Genomic DNA, 21,756 nt, shown 5'->3' with positions numbered 1-21,756 from the left:
TAGATCGCGGACTCCCTAATTGATAGCATAGCTGGACTTGTTACAGACGAAATGAGATATTTCTTTTGAGTTATGTAGCGTGCGAAAGTGTAGCTTATGGCGGGTCATATCTAACAGCAGGACATTTATCTCGCCCATGCATTGTTTGGCATTTACACATGTAAATTGATGCTACCTCGCTACATTTGGAAATATTTCAAGCCCTTCCTGTTTTTCTGCCGGCTTACGCATACATTTGACGGGGGCGCAACCATGCGTTTACGGTCACCAGTTCACTGCTCATTCATTTCATTGCGTGCTGTTCAATTCTGGGGTCTTGACTTTCACAAATAGCAAGTCTTTACAGACCAAAGTCTGACCAAATTTTACTGGAGGGAGCAATTTTGCAGGGCGGAAATATAGATTTCAAGTTGTGAGTAAAGAAAAAAGGGTTGGGAACCAATCTTCTAATGTCACTATACCTTTGGTTTATGTAATTTTGTAGATGATGTTACTGCTAGCAGTCCGTTACCACACTAGATTTACATGCCATGCGATTCTGTTGTGATTTTCAAATAATCCCGTGTGTCATCGACGATTAGGCAACATACATTGCTGACGACATATGATATAAAGAAACTGTGCATCATTGGTGCATCAGGGCTGTTTAAATGGATGATGTCATCCAAAATAATTAGAATAAAAACGCCGCAACATTTCCACATAACAAAAATAGAATATCACTTGAGAGGTCGGGTAAGTCGCGAAAGTATGGAAAAAGTATCAAATAGGGTATGGAAGAATGTTGCTATGGTATGGAAAATTGCCAAGTATGGTATGGAACGATTTGGCGGGTATGGAGTATGGAAAATTCCCATTCCCATTCCATTCCATACCATACCATGCCCTGTTTTCAGGAAAACCGAAATTTAGATTAAAATTGCAATGATAGCAGAGTGACGTGTCACAAATTAGATTAGAATTAGATTACCGACATTTCCCTCTAATTAGTTTAATTAGAATTGTCTGATTATATCCATCCGACTATACCTATTAATCTGTACAATGTGCAACCAAATTACTTGCTTAAACTTTTGAAATTTTCTTTGGCGATCTACAGTATATGGATTTTTATTGTTTTTAGTAGAGTTGTACTGATATCTGCCTAGAACATTGGTACTGGCCGAATCACATTGATGAATTGTTTTGTGTAATGTTTTCAAGTTGCCAACCAATTGTATTGTCAGTTGTTTGTATCAAATTTCTAATTTTTATGATACTTTCGTGCAGGAGCGGAAGGCCACCTGCTTTATGAGGACGGCCAGATTAGTGCGAGTGTCGAGATTGGACTGGAAGACGTGCCATCAACGTCGTTTGTGCTTGTACTTTTGCAGCCAAAGGAAGGAGGGAAGTTAGGAGCCGCCAGCAAGACCGTGGTTTCTATCATTGGCGAAGCAGGTATGCTATTATCCAGCGATATCGAAATAGCGTTGAATTTTTGCAGTAATGCTTCGGCTATTTCCATGACATTTAGTGCAGTAGTGTCTGATGCGGTGTCCAACATATCTTGATTATTTCCGTACCCTAATTTGATGAAACTTTGTTTGAAGTCAGTCAAGATTTGCAGTTTTCTTTTATCATCCGAAATTAGGTATTTCCTACCCTGCGAATTTTTTTCCAAGTAGAAAGTAGTTCTTGGGTGTGTTTGCACCACTATTCCAACTTGTTACTCCACAAGCACATGTGGATGTTGGTAACACTGAAAATCATCAATAGCCAGATTAAATGGTTATTTCGGGAAAAACATTATTTAAATTGATGAATTTTACCTCGATATTCAAATTCAGATGAGCCTACCATACAAATGGCATCTCCTACCTTGTGTATGCAATCGGCCGAAGTCATCCGAGGCACAGTTGTCAGACATGGCAATGTCAACGATATGACATGCGTTGGCTGGTGTACACAAGACGGCACTGCACAGAATGGAGTTCATTTTGTTGGCGGAAACGGTAATATTACTTTTGCCTTTGTATTTGCGAGGAAGAGATTAATTTGGCAATGTTATGAAAAGAAGTAGTTAGTCATCTATGCAACATCAGTACTATCAGTATATCGTCACAGTGGAATCAAAGAAGCTTATGTCCATTTTTCAAATTTTGAGATCACTTTTTCAAATTGATAGAAAATCAAGTTTTGTAAAATTTTCATCTTTTTTCGGCCGTATCTTGGTCATGTTCATGTTTGTATCATTTTTTCAAATATAATCCATGGCATAAAGAAAATGAAAACTTTACACAGAGTTAATTATATCAAATGGTTCCACAGTAACAATATTTCTGTAGAAATTATATTAGTCTACTCGAAGCAGATTGTTATTCTGATAAATACCTTTATAGGTGTTCCATGACATTATCACTTGTGACATCCTGAAAGTTTTGTTTAGAATATATCAGAATATTTAGTCAGTTTGATGGGTGTTAATGAAGCAATTATTATTGCTGGTCTGTGATGGCTACACAAATGTTGTATGTATGTATGTTGCAATTCTGACAATATTCACGGCGTCATGGACCCATAATATATTCCTGCTATGTGACAGGAAACCTTGTTTTCGAACCTGGCGAAACCAGCAAAGATATCTTGATACCGATCATAAAATCACCAACAAATGGAACAGCCAACTTCACCGTCGGCATAACGGAAATCATGGGACCAGGACAAATTGGCGAGGTCTCCAGCACGGAGGTTATACTTGAACCATCAGAACGTAAGTGCTTTAAAACGTTGTTGATGTCAAGACCAATATATAATATTACCGTCAATCAATTCAGCTGTTAATTTGTTTTGTTTATATTCCGATTCTATTTCTCCAGAGAGATATGTTGAGCAGTTCCAGCAAGCTGCAGCTCCAGGTATCCACGGGAATCACTCATTCGCTAACATAATACGTTGCTTCAATTTTCCTTATAATTGGGTGCTTCATATCATTGTGCTGCCATAACTGCCTGGCTTTCGGCAAATTCATGTTGCATGCGGCTTCAATTTTATAAATAATTTGATAATTCAACTCATTAATGGCCTGGCATACAATTTGAAAGGTTCATACTTAATAGTGTCTCGCCGAAAGAAAATTTTTATAATAGCGTTTATGGCTTTTATAAAATGTTATGCATGCATTGAATCGTTACGGATATAAATATCATGTGACAACTACATGATACAATCATGGGTGCGGGCAGAAGAAAACTTTGTGGCATGAAGTGAAATATAATATTTGTTTTGATGCGATAATTGTGTGAGATGTTTGTCACTCATTAGGCTTTAATTCGTCGAGTTGAGAGCATTGCATTGAAAGATTTTGATGTCGGACATTGTAGAATTTGACATCCCAATGTACAACCAATTCAATGGAGAGATTTGTTACATTACTAAAAACTTCGTCTGGTGGAGAATCTTGCTATGGGGCACCAATGCACGATATCATCAGCTTGCTTGATTTAAAATTCTTTATTTGCAGTTTACTTTACAATTACAATGAGCACATCATATAATAATCTTCGCAATTTGGAAATAGCCATCTCAATTACCAGCTAAAAGTAGCCTATGTGACCTTTCGACCAAATCTGCATATCTACATTTGTAACAGCTTACTCGTAGACTTTTACCTCTACTTGAGTTGCAAGTCTGACCGCTTTGAACAACTCTGTAAATATATGACATCGAAATGCATTAAGCGCGTACAAAATTATTTATCATATCTTCTCAGTAGCCAAGCTTAAATGGGTCTTACCCAATGAACCACTGCAATTACTAAAAGTCTTATCCAAACCTTCCAGAAACCTACGTTGAATTCTTGCGTAAACGCCATCACTTCGCCCAATCCCAAGGATCCGCGTTGGTGCCAGTGCATAGATCGGATACCGACGGTATCTTGATCCTCCGATACGAAACTACCAATATCTCCCAACGTGCAGCTAAGAGGTCGATTTCGGCTCAAAGAGAGAGACGGACTTCTTCATCGGACGAAGACGAAATGCAACGGGCATACGCATCGGAGGATATTGATTGGGGAGAAGGTGTGGTTTTGTGACATATTTCTGAAAAAAGAAAATGCGAATGAAATTTGGTGCGGATTCAAGACAATTTCGTCCGCAGACCGAGTAGTGACTTTTTATTAATGAAATTCACGACTCAAGATCGCTAATGCGTCACTAATTTCGCAACAGCAGTTCTGACTCCTACCTCCTGCTAGTACCAAAAAGCGCCGCTGACTGTAATTTCACCACGTGTTGTGTTCCGTGTTGATATCAATGTTTGAGACTGTTAGCTATTGCATTGTAGTCCAGTATTCCACAATTATCATATACTAGAATTATCCCTTTGTAATATATAATTGAATGACATATTGATAATGAAATAAACCAGAATATTTCCGGCTGACACTCGTCTGGGATAAGAGATTTCATGAGATATTTGTATATCAAAGCCTTCATATTAGGTTATACAATTGATGATATACAAAGTTCTTTTGAAATCTCTACTAGTTGCTGACTATCACCCCTGACTCGTACCAGCCAAAAATATGTGTGTAAATCAATATATATATATATATATATACAGTTGTATATTGAAGTTCTGTACCTTCATGAACCTCATATAATATATCATAGAAAATACCTGCAAAGGTCTCGCTTTGACTATCAGGCATGGATCTTTTCACAGGAATCGTTCAGTTCGAAGATGGAGAGCGCGAAGCTGCCATCGAAATCATACTGTACCAGGAATTCCCGGGCCGAGACGCAAACTTCAAGATCAGTTTGGTCGACCCGCTGGACAAAGTCAACTTTGGCGTTCGCGAAACGGTGATCACTGTTTTGAAAGACAGAGGTATTGTCACGGGTGTAGCCCTATTGGAAATAGACATGTTCCATACTGTAATATTCCTTCGAAATAAATAATAACCTATGTCTACTACACATTATTAGCAGTACTGAAGTCAAAAATATGGATAGTAACTGGCCGTATAATATACAGAAAGTTTATTTTATTCATTCATATTATTCAATATACTTTTATTTGTCAAATTTCCGGCATACTTATGAATTTCGTCAATACTTCACTAGATGCTGGTGCTCTCGGATTTGCAAAACCCACATATGAATTCAGCTGCAATGACAAGCAACTACTCATCCCAGTTCACAGAAGCTCCGGGGCTGATGGTACTGTGTCGGTACCATGGTTCACAAGAGATCGCAGTGCCATTGGTAAGTCCTTCTTCATAAATAACATTCATCGATTGCCAGAGTGAGAGACGAAGCAAAATTCATTCAATTCATCATCGCCAAAAGCTTCAAACATGTAATTCAAACTACCCATGACACAGAAAAGATTTATCAGTCACAGTAAGATCAATGCAAAAGAATTCTCATATAAAATGTACAGTTTGGGATGTAGAGATTCTTGCAGGTAAAGAACTTCAATGTGCAATTGGATGATATATAAGTATTGAATATAAGTATATCAACAATTGGTTGATATAGTCTGTGATCGTATCTTTGAATTGAATGTAATCTAATCATATCAAGGGTTTAGGTACAAAAATTGCACTAAAATCTGCAGCAAAGTGATCTGGAGATCGCCCTGTCTACTGCAGCTGTCAGGAATAATTTGATCTATTTTGTGCACAGTGAGGTTATAACAGTAAATTCGAACATATTACACTACAGAGATCAGACTTGTACAAACTGCCTGTAACATGTGATAGTATATCGATTTGTGTCAACATGTACCTTAATACCATACAGGTGGAATGCATTACATTCCGGATGACGGAAATCTAGTGTTCCGCGATGGCGAAGTGGTGCAAAAAATCATGGTGCCTATGCCGATGAAACCTCACATCTTCGAAGAGGACTCTGCGACGTTTGATATTGTGCTGGGCGAGCCTACTGGAGGCGCGTCGCTTCAAAAGAACGAAACCATCGTCATTTTGAACAATGATATTGGTGAGAATTTTAAGACGTCACACTACGATTGCTTGACGGATGTGTGCAGCTAAGTTAAAGTCACAACCATGTTGAGACTGTTCAGCAAGGTCGTAGCCAAGTCACACGTCCATTCTATATTTATAGTTTCTGACTCGACTCAAGTCATTTTCAATTCACCACCGAGTCAAATCAGAGTCCAAGTGATGGTGTTCACTGTTCCTTTTTAAGTTCAATCCTGTTCAAAATCAGTTTTATACGCTGTTTGGGGGATATTAAATGCCTCGCATTCATGATATAGGAATTTTCCTCACTTTCAACAGTTTCTGTCCCTATTTCACAAACACCAGTTCTGACAGACGAAATACGAATAAAGTGGTAGCTTTTATTCTTCGAATTTAGAACGAAATGCCTGTCTTAACCATCCAATTCTCGAGTCATGACTCTAGCACAAGTCTACTCAATACATGAATTGCGTCAAGTCGAGTCGAGTCATTTTCCATATTTTACAAAATTACTCGAGTCATGACTCGAGTGATTGCAAACCTGCTGTCTGAAACCTAATTTTCTTTACATTTCAATGGTCGCATGAAAGAATAGTTAGGTTTCCTAAAAAACGCTTCACACGAAATTTAGTGGTTTTGGCATTTGTGTTAAAAAAGAGCCACCTGATATTTCAAAAAAATTTGAAAATCTCCATTTCTCTTGTAAATTTAAAAATCATCTTATAACTATCTACTTTTGTATCAAAGTAATAAAACTATGCTCATTCTTATTTTTTGCATTATTTCTCTGCATTTCATGATATGTGTTGACATCATGAACAAGATAGTTGAACTTTGCCATTTTTGGCCGATGTGAGATTGTTGAATTTTCACAATCTACCATTGTGAAATAAGCAATTGGTGGTGCATGATTGGTCAATGGCGCTTAGCAATTCCCTTACGTCATTTTACACAGAATCAGTCTCATATCCATAGGTTGGGGCCAAATAAAATCTTCATTTCACTTATCGAACTTGATATCATCATTGTATGTTGGCCTAGGCCAGGCGTGTCAGAGTATCACCGCCCGTTCTGACTAGGTTGAACTTCCTTTCAGTGCCAAGTGTAATTGAATTCCAAGAACCATACGTGGAATGTGAACAGTCCGAAGGAACCTTGACGATTCCGGTCATAAGAACGCAAGGGCAGACAGGAAAAGTTGTGTTGCCGTGGCGAATAGCCAGTGCGCCGGGTAAACCAAGGTCACGATATGAAGGAATGAATGATACTATCACATTCAAAGACGGTGAAGCGGAGCAAGGTATGTTTTCCGTCATTTATGTATGTGCGATGAATGCTTTTAGACACAATTCCACCCCTATTCGTAGGCAGACGTCTAAACTCATGCAGGCTAATGTCTGAAACTTGCCACCAAAAATCACATTATGTATTGTTTAGTTGGCCACGAATCGTTATTGCGGTCTTTCGAACATGAACTTGAAGGTAGGTAGGCCTATTCTAAAATGGTAAATTCCCTCTGATCATAATAACATAAATTTTAACATTTGGACTCCATTTCTTATGCATATATATTATATAATTATTGCTTTTCAGGCGTCCAACTTCAGGTACCTAAAGGTTTGCAATCCGCGGAACAAGATGAATTTATCGTAGAGCTTGAAAATCCGAAAACAGGAAGAGCCAGCCTCGGTGATGCCAGGCATTGCTTTGTGACAGTCAACAACGACATAAGTAAGTATCCATGGTTTGCTACGCTGAGCACTCAACATCAGCATGCTCCGAGGCGGTTTTGCTCTAGCTTTGGCTAGCATATCATTGTTCTCACAAAATGAATTTAATTTACCGATTTTTCCTGCATAAATTGACATGTACCTAAGGTGTACCAATGAAGCTATGCTAAACACAAAGATTTTGGTATAAATGAATAATGGTTCAGAATCTGTAATTTTGCATTTTACATGCCAATTTGATAGATTTTCTGAGATTGATTATATATTTCTAAATGTAATCATAATGAAAACTTGCAATTTCATTTTCATTACTAGACAGCCAGTCATGAAAATTTGCGTTGTAAAATACTTGATTTTGTGTCCGGTATGCAAATCATTTGTTACATCTTCATAGTTACAACATAGATAAAAAGTTTGCAACTGGACACTGATATAGATCATATGTTCATATAATCTGATCTCCATGCATCATCTATTTCAGGTGTGGGTACATTCAGTTTGTCATCAGAAAGTTACTCATTCTGTCAAAGTGAGGGGCGTGGCTGCGTTACCGTTATGAGAACCAATGGCGCTGAAGGTGAAGCTTCCCTCTCATGGAAAGTAAGATTTGCCAAGTAGTAACCTGGCTTCTCATAATCAAAGACTAAGATCATTCATGATTTTTTTTCAAAGAACAGGGGTTCTTGAATTTTTATAATGCATATTACATCTGTAGCATTGAATATGAGAGATAATATGGTCATGAGTCAAAACTGTAAAATAAGGCCAGATTTTATAAATAAGAACAATGTAGTTATATAGCTTTAACAATGGCTTTTCTTGGAGCCTTGAAACCGGGGCATAGTATGGAACGGGAATTTCCATAATCCATACCTGCCTCACTGCGTGCGTCCATACCACACTCACAAATTTCTGTACCATAGCAATATTCTTCCATACCATTTTTGATACCTTTTACATGCTTTCTCATTTACCCAATATATGAGATACTATACTAATTTTGCAGTAAGGAAATTCTCCTGCCTTTGCATTCTAGTTGTTTTGGATGAAATTAATTAATAATTTCCATACCATACTTGGAAATTTCCATACCATACCATGCTTTCGCATTACCATATTCCATACCGAAATTTTATTTCATGCCATACCATACGATACTATGCCTTGCTTGAAACTAGTCCGCGAATGCTAGGTTAAGAACCCAGGCTTTAGAAGCAATCCAAACTAGGCCCACAACTTTACTATGATGGAATGTTTATGTTGTGGTTGGTTCCGTTTACATCCAGATCAAGTCGAATTCCATCGTACCTACGATGCTGGACAACAAGCGCGGTGTCGTTGATTTCAACCCTGGACAAACAACTGCCAAAATAGAAGTGCCGTTACCAAAGGATTCCGAAAACGATCAAGAAAGGTATCGTTTTATATTTGAGCACTGATGCAAATTACATATAGCCTGACAATGTCAAAGTTTAAAAAGTGCTTGCGAAATAGTTTATAAATAGATGACATTGCAGAAGTACACTCTATATTTTATTTTGTTAGCATGAATTCCTGATTCCGCCCCAGTAACTCTTAAAAAGTGGTAAACAAAAGTTCTTTGAGATCGACATAGCAGTCTGCATGCGGTTCTGAAAATCATTGTATAATATATTCATATTGAAATAAGATCAAGTATTTTTAGCTTTTCGGCTATCTGTGCAATGTGCATCATGCAGGTCTGCAAACCATTGAATGATATATTAATTTGGAAATGATATTTTTGTTTGTCACTGGTCAGGGGTTTTTCGTCAGCAACTAGTAGATAATTCAAAATAACTTTCTCTATCAACAGTCGTATCACCAATATAACGTTACTGGCATGAAAAATTTGAATTGTTGAGGCGAATAGACGTACATATGGTTCTTTTCAAATCTTTCAGCTACACCTTATCATTATCACCACCTGGAGGGCGCGGTAAGCTTGGCGAGCCGAATCAGGCCGAAATTTTGCTGGTGAATGACGTGGAGTGCACTATTGGATTCCCTCAACCGCTATTTGAAACACGAGGGGATGTCGACAATTTACTTCTCCCCATTGTACGCGAAGGCCCTAAGGGACGATCTGTAACTGTGTGTTACCAAATGATTGGTGAGTCTTGTGTTGTATGGTATGTATGCTGGTTAGGGTTGTTAAAAAATATCTTTTTTCAAATTTTTGTGGCCATTTAATAAAATTGTGAGGATGATTAAAAGAACAAGAACACCAAATTTGATTCAATTCCAACGACTAGAGGTGAACCTATTTAAGTTCGAATATTTTAAATTTATTATGAAAATATCGAAATCAAAATTTTTCAAATTTTTCTAAAAAACCAATGCAAAACAAGTTTGACTAAATTACTACCTGTGGAAGTGATTTTTTTTGAGTTTGTCAATAATAATTCTATAATTACCTACCGTAAATACTACTTTTCTCATCCAAGATTTTAAACTCCATTAACTTTGTTTCTACTGGTAGGAATTGTGCTGAATTTTCAATGCATCGTTTTAGTAAATAACTTGACGATTTCATGGGATATACAGGAATTTTTGAAGGTAAATTCAACCAATATCCAACTCTAATAGCTTAAACTCGTTGAAATCGATCCAAATTTGGTGTACAGCGTTTTTGTTTAGCCCACCTAAGAATTTTATCAAATAGCCAGAAAATTTGAAACAACCCTATCTTTTACTGCTTTAGTTAAAACCTGCTGTTGGAGTGTTCAATGTATGAGTGAATAGTAATGTTGTTCAAAAATAGCTTATTTTTCAGATTTTACTGGCTACTTGATGAAATTGTTGGGTTGACTAAAAACATGCTGTAGGCCTACAACAAATTTAGCTCAATTTCTTCCTGTAGAATCGTAGCTATAAGAGAGAATTTTGGATTTATTTCGAAAAAAGGAAAAATTTCAAAGACTACTGGCTACCTCATGAAATTGTTAGGTTGTCTAAAAATATGACGCATAACAAAGTTGGCTCAATTGCAACGCATAGAAGCTGAATTATTTGAGTAAAAAACATTCATTTTCTCACTGTAAATACTATTTTTTTCAAATCCAGTCAAATATTCAAAATTAAAACAGTTGCAATCGAAAAAATACGGAACCAGCATTATTTTCTTTATGGTTGCATAAAAGGCATATATTTGAACTTCCACTCTCAGACGACACAGCCATAGACCTTCAGCACTACATCGGAGAGCGGGGCAGTGTTGATTTCAACGCAGGCGAGGACGCCAAAAATATCCTCATCCCCATTCTGAACGATCCCACAGGCGATCGAGTTTCATTCCAAGTGGAACTGCATTCGATACAGGGACCTGGAAAGCTGAGTGCCAACGCGCAAGCGACTGTCGCCATTGATAACTTAGCCGGTTAGATCTTTTTCTCTAGTAGTTTAGTCTACTTCCACTCCTAGTATATTTTATAACAATGTTACTTGTCTTTTGTGTTTTCGATTTTGATAAGTACACGGTAGTTTTGGGAAATGTTTAGATTCAATATTCGACAGATTCATTTTCATCTGCCCAAGACAATGTACAATGCGATATACAAGACACACAATTTGATGTAATGAGGAGATAAGAGGATGCCGAACGACCATTTGTCGTCTCTTAGACTGGCATCCACCTCGGCCTACGCCCGATGTCACAGTTTTCTTCTATGTTAATCTTTCTTCTTCCCTATTTCTTGCTCTTTCTTTCTTTCTTTCTTTAATGCCTGGGATCGTCATAAATACCACATAAAATAGCCATCACAGAAGCAGCTAATGTATTTTTTAAGATTTTACGTATTTGTAGAGTCTTTAGTCATTTTGAATTAGTCGAGAAATGTCATCCCTTCGCCCAAATGTCCTCCTTTTTGGCAATTATTACTCGGTTTTAGCTTGAAATACCACGAATTACTCGAAATGTGGGCCGAATTGACAAAAGACGGGTATTTCAGGAGTCGAGTTTGAAAAATTACCTTTTTTTTAGTCAACCCAATGACATTAACTGTATAAATTTCAAAATCACCCGTTTTCTCGATCGCTGTAGTAATTTTTCAGCCTGTAAAATGTGTCCTCTACGGATTTCGAAAGATATGGCAACCCTACTGTCTATGGTTGAGTTAGAAATGGGGGAGCAAATCTGCTTTTCCAGACTGCTGACTTGAGTACTTTTCAGACCATTTGCAATATTTTAGAAATTAATATTTCTGTTTGTAATTGAGTAGAAATTTAAACCGTTACCTCAATTTCATCTTGGGTAGAAATGTTGACTACTTTGACCATCTCTGATCATATATTCTTACTCCTTAAATTCTTGTAAAAGGCCCAGGAATCTTCATCATGGCAACACCGGAGATGGAAGTAAATCAAAGCGCCGGCAACGCTCTCGTGACTGTTATGAGAACGCGCGGACGTAAAGGCCAGGTTGAATTGCCTTGGTTTGTGGAGCAGATACAAGAATCGAAAGCGGCACGGAAACCAAGCAATTATGATTCGATTGAAGGAAAAGTAAGATATCAACACATCTAATGATCAGGGATGGCCAGAATCGAATTGTAACTCTGTTGACATTTGAGTACTCGAATCATCAGACTCTTACAACTAAGTAATTCTAGTTGTTTAATTACACCAATTAAAGCAAAATGCGCTTCATATAGTTCTAATCTAATTCTAATTCCTGTTTTTTATGAAAATGCTACAGGAGAACTATATAGCGTGAAACGAGCCAAGCTTGCTGCTCATGCATTTGCTATTCTTGTGTTTATGAAATTGTACTCTGATTTCATACGAACTGAACTTAATTTTTGTTGTATTTCTTTTTAAATAGGAATTTACTTCAATTTCCAAGTTTTTGCGAATTCTGTAATTGTAATTCTAATCCAAATTGGAACAAGCTGTGTAGAGTGTAGCTATTATTCAAACTCTAATCTAATTCTGAAAAGTTGGGAAAATTCTAGTTTTCTGACTCTGTGCTGACGCTGCATCGTTATTTAGTTGGTATTCGAGGATGGCGAAGGTCAGAAAACGCTTGAGATCCCGTTGGAGTCTGCACCGCAAGACACCGATACCACAAAATTCGACGTGGTACTGATGACGCCAACTGGGTCTGGTGCGGCGCTGGGAGATGAGACCACTTCCACGGTGACGGTGAATAATGATATTGGTAAGCAAGTTTACTTTTTGGATAATTCCATAAAGTACGCATTTTTGCTTATATTATATATTGATTATAATAATATTAATTCTATAATTTTATTTTTAGTCTCATCACCAGTCTTGTTTGGTATCCCTGTTTGAATTATTTGCCATTCTCAATTGATTTCCTTTGAACCATATTGAACCTCATATCCGCAAAAACTATAATCTGCAGTGCCTGATTGATGTCACGAAAAGTCACTTTTCCAGTTACCCATTAACAGACTTGGACAACTAGATATATCTAGTTGACTAGTTCCAACTAAATAGGGTGAAATACCGGTAATGTAATTCTAATCTAATTAGTGAAATTTGTCGATGCTCTCATTTTAAATGTAGTATGATTTCCTGAAAATGCTGTAGGAGAGCACGATACAAACTTGGTGTGCACATATTTTCCCTTATCGTGCTTATGGGAATGTAGTCTGATTTGGTATGAACTGAACTTGATTTTAGATGTATTTCTTTCTATTTTGAAATTTAATTTAATTTTCAAGTTTTCGCGAATTCTATAATTCTAATTTTAATCTGATGCATAAAAATGTGTAGTGATAATTCTAATTCCAATGTAATTTGGAAAAGCTGGAAATATTGTAGTTGTTCAATTCTTCGGCCACGTAGTAATTTGAGCCTTCAAATGTATGTTCCACTCGTTACAAATCAGTCACCGAACGTGTCTTATTTACCAACATACTTTTCAGAGGGTGGAACTCTTGAGATGGCAACGGAGAAAGTTGAAGTCGCTGGAACGGATAAGGAAGTTGCGGTGCCAGTTGTCCGCACCGGGGCCACAGACAACAAATGCTACGTCTCTTGGGAGGCGGAAGACTTGACAGCTGTTCGAGGGAAGCATTACCGAGGCGGAAGAGGAAATCTCAGCTTTGAACCGGGAGAGAAGAGGTGTGATTGCATTTGAAAAGTTTATGCACATTGTTTATATTATCAAATGGATATTTACAAATCATCCTGCAAAGCTCACAAATGAAGATATTGTCCTATAATATCTCTGTAACTTTATAACTCACACTGATTGCAAAATTCATGAGGCTAGCAAATATGCTTTCTTTGGATGCTATATACTTAATCACTTCTTCACAAGTTGACATTTTTGTTTCTACCAACATTATGCTTGTTGCTTAAACAAATTGAAAACATGAGGTTAACTGTAAAATTTAAAAGCAATATTTTTATTTTATTTACTTAATTTAAATTGAATTGAATTTATTAGATTTGCTCTAATTAACTCCAATAGCTTCGCTTCTACGGTTACTTTTGAACAACCCTAACCTACATATAGCAGTTGTGTGATGTAATGGAACTTTCTTTTCTAGTTTGAACTCGATTATGGTTTTCCAGAATTACTTCTATTTCCAACTGTGTAGCCTAATTGAATAGTTTGTCATTCATTTTTAGTATCGAAATATCTGTGATAAAAGAGTTTCTTTGAGGTGCAGAACTACATCATACAATCGAATATACTATTCTAATATCTGTAACGATCTTCAAGTTCTTAATTTGTGACTTGGCTTGCTCCTAGATTTGATCGTAGTTATTGTAAGTCTTGTTGAAAGCAATCTTTCTATCTCAGCAAAAAGATCACAATCCCAATACAGAACGATTCTTCGGGTGGAAGCACGTCGTTTAACGTCTGTTTGGGCGACACAAAAGGCGGGGCTAAATTGGGAGAAAAGACAAAGACGGAAGTTATCACCAATCATGTCAGAGGTCAGACTCATTTAATGTCGATCAGAACCAGGATTAAGTCAGCGTATACATAATTTCAGACTCAAATCTGCCAAATATATCATATTATTAGCACAACTGGCGTATACCATGTAAACCAGCGGCTCCCAAACTTTTTCAGCTCGTAGCACATTAAAAAATCATAAAACGATCGCGGCACACTTATGACCAAAGTTGTTTGTATGACTTAAACAAGATTGCATTGAGGATAACCGGAGCCGCATTTAGTAGTAAATTCCAAGCAGTTCCTCTCCTTTACAGCGTTTAATTCCAGTCAAAACTGAAAAGCCACGTTAACATGACCATAAAGATGCACAATGAAATTTCTATTACTTTGGCACCGATCATTGAATATTTTGCTTAGACTTTTGTTGTGTTGTCCCTCTTTGTTTGGATGTACTAGCTTTATCAAAATACTTGTCCATACTGCTACAAAACATCATTGATTCAGTGTATTAGATGGTCACGACAAGGTCTTCTGTGGAATATTTTCAAAGCACAATGAGTTCAACTTTGGGTCCTAGCCTTCTACAATATAAGAGACGCACTCCTAGTAGGAAATCAACCACCATCTATGTTTCAACGTTAAAATACCTGAATGTAACTATCAATCTCAGAAAATGGTGAAATCTGCTTTGAGGAGCCGGAAATTCACTTCCGCCAGAGTCAGAAAAAAATGCAGCTGAAACTTATCAGGAAGACTGGTACTACGGGAAGGGTTGTGGTGCCTTGGAGCATTCAAGACGCTACTTATGGCAGTCCGTATCAGGTGAACTGGTGCTTTGTTTGTTTGACTGTTGATCGCGCTATGAAAACACAGGAAGGTACCAGAATAGAGTATTTAGGTTTTCATCAAAAGCCCACTTTTTCCAAATAATAGTAGTAAACCACATTTAAATTCAATATACAGTTGAATAATGTATTGATATTGAACTAAACCCGAATATTTTCGTCTAACAGTTGTCAGGGGCAGTCGTCTGTAACTAGTAGAGAATTGAAAAGAACTTCGTATATCAACAATTGTACCACCAACACCAAATATGACAATGATATGGAATGTTCTTTTCAATTCTCTACTAGTTGCTGACGATTACCCCTGACAAGCATCAGCTTGAAATATTCGGTTATATTCCAATATCAATATATTATTCAATTGTTTATTGAAGTTATATACCTTCAAGAGTTTCTTCAAACATTTTAATTTGTTCTTTATCGCGGCATGTGCAAAGGGTACAACAGAAAAGTAAGGACATAACATTGGGACAAACTTGTTAAGATTTATGTAAAAGGCATTCAGCAGTATATGACGTACGAAATTCCACTGTCAGAGATGAAACATGACCTTTTAATCTGAATAGAGAATGTTCACTGAACTGTAAAGCCTACTAAAAGTGTTGGTTCCATGAAAACCCGTGTTTATTTAAGTTAGTTGGAGCAATTCGAATTCTCCTACATCCATCGCAATGCCTATGTAATAAAACAGTGCTCTGACAGCTAGGTTGTGCAAAGAAGCTAACACAACCAAACTCAGTTCTGCAATCAATCACCTGTACGATTTCCCATACGGTAGCTATTTACTATCAACAACTCATGTAATAAAAGTTGGATAGGGCACAGCACTGATCGATTATGCAGGCTCGAGCTGATGATTAACTTTGCACTATGCGAATATTCTGCTTCTAACCTTAGGGTATGAAAGGTCAAGAGAAATTCAACGATGGAGAATCCGAGTCTCACATCGAAATCGATGTTCCGACATCACCGCAAGAGAATGAGGCAGAAAAAATCAGGTTGGTCGATTTATACGAAATAGTCGTATAGTTAAATAGCGATATTGCCTCTGCAAATGTGGAATATGTAAATAATAGGTATTAGATCAGTGATAGTTTAGATTGGCTGTTCATGTTCTATAACTTATGCCCACTTTAGGTTGATGCGTTAAAGAGAGAGTTGTCATTATTACGTCTCTAAATTGTTAATTATCAAAATGCCCTCCGTCAATACTATCATTTTTCAGGCCGCTTAACAATTTTATCGAATAGCTAATAAAATCTGAAAAGAAGAATATTTGAACCACTCTACTTTGCATCAATTTGGAAATTTTATGAATGAGTCTATGAACACCGTCTAACAACCACTGCATTAAGGAAAATTGGTGTTGGGGAGTGTTTTGTCTTTGCACGCTACCTTATTCCATGATTCTGTCTTGCAGAGTGGTGTTAGGACAGCCGCTTGGCGGAGCGTTCCTGACTGGAGATTGCGAATGCTCTGTGAGCATTGAAAACGACGTACCGTACGGGCACATCAGTTTCCAAGATGAGGTTTGCGAAGTGAAACAATCCGATAAAGTGCTAACGTTGCCAATCACAAGATCGAAACGTACCGAAGGTCAGTGAAGGACAAGCAGGGATATCATGACCAGACCCGAGTCTTAAATTTTGGTTGGCTCGAGTTGACTCGAGTCATTTAGCCTACTGGATAATAGAAAATGACTCACCTCAACTGGAGTCAATTTGTGTATTGACTCCACTTTTATTTAGTCATTGTGCATGACTCGACTGAGTTATGTGATTTAACACATTCTATATGACTTATTCAAGTCTTGTATATCAAGACCGTTAATTGAAAAATAATAAACATGTTACAGTGAGAAAAATAGTATATTATGAGTCGGAGGCGTTTGATATCACTGAAGAGTTTCACAGATGTGTGTTGAACCTGACTTGTGTTTGATACTGAACAGTCAACGCTTTGACTTGGACTCGGACTAGAGTCTTAGTACTATGTCTCCGACTCGACCCGTTACTTCCTGACTCGGACTTGACTCGGTGGTGAATTAAAAATGACTGGACTTGACTCGAGTCAAAACTATAAAAGTCAAATTGACTTGTGACTCGTAACCTTGTGACTTGGTTAAAACCCTGATTTTGAGATGTACTTGAAATTACAAACAATTGTCGGCATTTGCATATATAATATCGGAGCTTGTCACAATGACAGACGTTGTCTGTACAACATAGATCAAATATTCCAAACCTTAAGTATGAGTAGTTACTGGCTTCTTTTTAGTGCTAAATTTTCAAAGTGCGGTATTTCTGTCTGGTTGATTAAATAGATATCTCAATGTTAGAAAAATGCCAGCTCTGTGCTATTAAAGGTAGGCTAGTTATCCCCATATAATGCACTCTTACCAGTGTCTTATGGTTCTGTGGTTATTAAGTAGTTACATTACAAAGCTGGTATATTCTTAAAAAAGAAATATCGTTGATGGTACCAGTGTGTGAATTTAATGCGCTTTCCAGGTCGTGTGCGTGTCCCTTGGAGTACAAAGACAGAATCGGATGCTTCGTACTACAATGAGTTGACTGGCGTTGAGGTATTCAATGACGGAGAGAAGAAATCCCATCTGGAAATCAAGCTGTCAAAAGTGCCAACCGATGTGGAAAAGGAAACTTTCCAAGTTGTTCTGAATTCCCCGAAATCTCACGACGCCAAACTGGGCGACATCAAGTCTTGTACCGTGGTCGTGCACAATGACATAGGTAAAACACTAAGTGAATGGCATCTGAATGGAGTAGAGTTTTTTCATTATCAATATTTATATCAAGTATGAATATTAATCACAATTGCACCTGGATAATTAGCACGTCGGGTTAGGTACGATCTGCAACTGTATTGAGGTCCAACCTTTCTAGTTTATTTCATGTCCTACCATAGCAATGGCCGTAGAGCTGTTCAAATAAATGCTCTGAAGTTTTGGAAACGCGTCTAAGCTAGATGTCTTATCTATAAATACTGTCTGAATATATTGGGGTTATCGGTGAAGGCGTTAGTTATCAGTTTTATCGTTACCATCTTCAATATTTTTTTTTATGTTTTAGAACTGCCGGTTATCGCGTTTGAAGAAAGTTATCAGAACGCTCTGCAGAGCCAGACCAGGACATACATCCCGATAAAGCGTCTGAAACATTCAAACGGGCGAGTCATCGTACCTTGGAAGCTGACTCCGGACTCTTCAGACTCTCCGTACAAGGGAATAGTCGGTACGCGCACTAATCGATTACGTCAGTGGTTGTTAACCTCTGCTAACTTAGGGTACCTTGTCGCTAATCTGCAAGCCTTCGGCGAACCACAAATTTTTGATAAATCACTTAAACAAAATTTCTGCCACATTATACATGGAATACATAACAATGTAATATCGATGCATAAAGTAAACTGTGAATCAACAACAGTATTAAAAAAACAGTAAGTCTGATTTTCACACAAAACAAAATGATGATAACAAATATTTACTGCAAATCGGTCTTTGTTGTCCGCGTCAGGAGTGTGTCTTGACCTCCAGCGGACCACTCATCCAACATTTTCCCCCTTTTTATAAACGATTTCAAACTTATGAGATCAGTATCAGCTGGAAAAACCTTGTATGGCATTTCGATGTATAGAATTATATTTTGAAATGCTTTGGGTAACTATTTTTCGATTCATGGGGCCATGAAAAACAATATTCGCTACAGTGAAAAGACATTGAAAAATCACTTTGAGGTACAGAACTTCAATATCAGCAACTGCTAGAGAATTGAAGAGAACATTGTCTGTCATGACTGCTTCCATCAAATATGAAGTCAATGTCATGAAAATTCAAATAATCGGGAGCAAACATATGGCTTCGGCTCAATGTACTATTTTTAGATTACACAAAAAGTCCGTTTGTTGAGCTCCTGTCTCTAAAACGATTTCTCCCTGAAAAAGGCCGATACTTCATAACTAACGACCATGGTCGGGTAGCTATCATTCTAATATCATCCATATTATTTGCAGGTGAGACCGTGCTTGAGGATGGGGAAAATGAAGGCGTAGCCGAAATCCACCTTCCACCAGTGCCTTTGGAAGACCCGCTTGAAACGGTGACCGTTGTGCTCGAAGATCCGATTGGAGGAAAACTGGAGGGCGTGTCCACTTGTCAGCTCACAGTAACCAATGATGTCGGTGAGATGCGACGGACTATTTTCAGATACGGAGTTAATTTCATATCATGCCAGAATCCGGTAAAGACTGAAAATCAGTCGTGAGATGCCTGAAAATTGGAAGTTATGAGAAATGTCAATTCAATTCCGAAACCAGCTTGAAAATTATTGTAAATCCATACCCAATAGCAGATCTGTGACCAACCGAAAATGTTATTGACCGAATTCAATAATGAACTTTGAAAAGTTTTCATGCCTGGCGCGGCTAGGACATAAATGCACACTGAGTTTGGTGACATAAATGTTATGGATTTTTATACGTAGTAAGCCAAGTCTTATTTTCACTGTTACCTAATCCGGCTCGCTCCAATCAGACTACTAAAAAAGATCATCCACATTCAAGTGGCCCGAGCAATGATTATTAAATTTCATGTGGCCAGAAAGGTTAGCCACCTCAGCAATAGACTAATTTATTCATATTGAAATGAATCCGAATATTTGCGGCTGACACTTGTCAAGAGAAATGGTCAGCAACTAGTAGAGAATTGAAAAGGATATTGTATATCTACTAATCTACCACTAATTATGAGCATGAAAACTCAAATAATGGCAGCAAATAGATTATTCTAATTTTCATCCATGCGGTGATACTACAGTTGACATACCAAATTTCTTTGAAATCTCTTCTAGTTGCTGAAGATTAAACCTGGCGAGTATGAGCCGAAAATATTCTGGTTTATTTCAATATGAATAAAATATTCCATTCTATATTGACGTTCTGTACCACCAAGACTCACTGGTACTAGAGTAGCAACGCTGACTGCTCTGACCTCTTCTGACTACAACTATCTGCAAACAGGCGAAGGAATTGTGGAGATGAAGTCGCCGCACCTCACCTGTTCCAGCGATGATGGACAAGCTCAGGTTATGGTGGTTCGAAAACTCTACCAGGACTTCCCTGCCGAGATCAAATACACTACTGCAGATGATGACGCCTTAGCCGGTGTGCATTACCAGGCCGTGGAAGGTATTCATAACTTTATATTTAGTTGGCTAAAGAATAAACAAATTTGACTTGAAAGCACAGTCCAAATGAAACACATTTAGTGTATGTAGGCAGTATCAATTCTATTGATGCAATTCAAAATCTTCAAACTCCTGTGTGTCCACATCTACCAGTTGGAACTGAGCCAAACTTGGTGTGAAGCGTTTTTAGGCAACCTGGCAATTTAATCAGTGAATTCCCGGAATCCGGAAATAAAGGTATCTTTGAGCAACCCTACTACGCACGTTAGTGGGAATGGCATTTCTGTGAAGTTGTGATCAACCCACATCATTGGCACAAACTGCAAGCAAGTAGGCATTGATCGCCAAAATACCAAATTATCTTTATTGTGACGCATCATAGAACCGTTATTATTTTCTCTATGGCCGCATGCAAGGTACATATTTGATCTTTCGACATCATCCATACTCTTATGAGGTCATAACGAGTGATGACATGATATATGTGGTGAACCAACTTAAATTTCTGATATCATCGGATACTGATGTTTCTGTAGTAACCACTCCAGGAAAGCATAGACGAAGACGAATCTGCTTAATAGAGCTTTCTAGGTGTTTAGTAATTGAAATTTGGCTACAATTTACGGAACTAAGACATGCACTTCCAATCATACAGATATAAGCAACTGAGGTACAAATAGAATGAAGAGACTGAAGTAAACTAACTACAGTGATAAGTAATCAACCAAGTGTCTTGAGTATTCACCACAGTTTGGACTGTGATTATATTGATAAGAAAAGTTTAACGGAGACGATGAAAAATATCTACCTCACAGCAAAATCTGTTGTTGCGTCTGAAACAGCTTTCAAAATAAGTAACTCCTGTCAATTTCAGGGGAATTGAAATTCCGATGCGGGGAACACGAACGTCCGATACCGATTGCTCTGATGAACGACCCGACCGGGGAAACCCGTCATTTCAATGTCAAGCTGATTGATTTGCGAGGCCGAGACAAGCTAGGCGATATGAACGAGTGTCGTGTCACAATTACAAATGAAGCGAGTGAGTATTGTCCACTATTGTTCCTATCATAATCGTAATCACCTGTTCTGCTATTTTCATCCGGTCAAG

At 37.7% G+C, this 21,756-nt stretch overlaps 1 protein-coding gene across 4 annotated transcripts in view; it reads left to right on the top strand.

Moving 5' to 3' along the window:
- Positions 1-21,756, top strand: part of LOC145439535 (uncharacterized) — a 355,509-nt gene that overhangs the window by 39,803 nt on the left and 293,950 nt on the right. For 3 of the 4 annotated variants that reach the window (XM_080317024.1, XM_080317025.1, XM_080317022.1), the window contains exons 38-63: positions 1,270-1,437; positions 1,827-1,991; positions 2,582-2,749; positions 2,856-2,894; positions 3,819-4,058; positions 4,705-4,869; positions 5,106-5,246; positions 5,787-5,987; positions 7,068-7,271; positions 7,565-7,702; positions 8,183-8,301; positions 8,988-9,115; positions 9,624-9,832; positions 10,889-11,098; positions 12,038-12,222; positions 12,709-12,877; positions 13,611-13,809; positions 14,498-14,634; positions 15,270-15,421; positions 16,342-16,442; positions 16,865-17,040; positions 17,955-18,194; positions 18,534-18,695; positions 19,474-19,641; positions 20,479-20,646; positions 21,520-21,687. In XM_080317024.1, the coding sequence (XP_080173150.1) occupies positions 1,270-1,437; positions 1,827-1,991; positions 2,582-2,749; positions 2,856-2,894; positions 3,819-4,058; positions 4,705-4,869; positions 5,106-5,246; positions 5,787-5,987; positions 7,068-7,271; positions 7,565-7,702; positions 8,183-8,301; positions 8,988-9,115; positions 9,624-9,832; positions 10,889-11,098; positions 12,038-12,222; positions 12,709-12,877; positions 13,611-13,809; positions 14,498-14,634; positions 15,270-15,421; positions 16,342-16,442; positions 16,865-17,040; positions 17,955-18,194; positions 18,534-18,695; positions 19,474-19,641; positions 20,479-20,646; positions 21,520-21,687 (4,320 nt within the window). The remainder of the gene's footprint in view (positions 1-1,269; positions 1,438-1,826; positions 1,992-2,581; positions 2,750-2,855; positions 2,895-3,818; positions 4,059-4,704; positions 4,870-5,105; positions 5,247-5,786; positions 5,988-7,067; positions 7,272-7,564; positions 7,703-8,182; positions 8,302-8,987; positions 9,116-9,623; positions 9,833-10,888; positions 11,099-12,037; positions 12,223-12,708; positions 12,878-13,610; positions 13,810-14,497; positions 14,635-15,269; positions 15,422-16,341; positions 16,443-16,864; positions 17,041-17,954; positions 18,195-18,533; positions 18,696-19,473; positions 19,642-20,478; positions 20,647-21,519; positions 21,688-21,756) is intronic. The other variant, XM_080317023.1, reaches the window with a different exon arrangement.

This window comes from Botryllus schlosseri, chromosome 5 (assembly GCF_051294905.1).
Source record: "Botryllus schlosseri isolate E-star chromosome 5, Bs_hap1, whole genome shotgun sequence".
NCBI classification, from domain to species: domain Eukaryota; kingdom Metazoa; phylum Chordata; class Ascidiacea; order Stolidobranchia; family Styelidae; genus Botryllus; species Botryllus schlosseri.
This window is presented reverse-complemented; position numbering and strand designations above follow the sequence as displayed.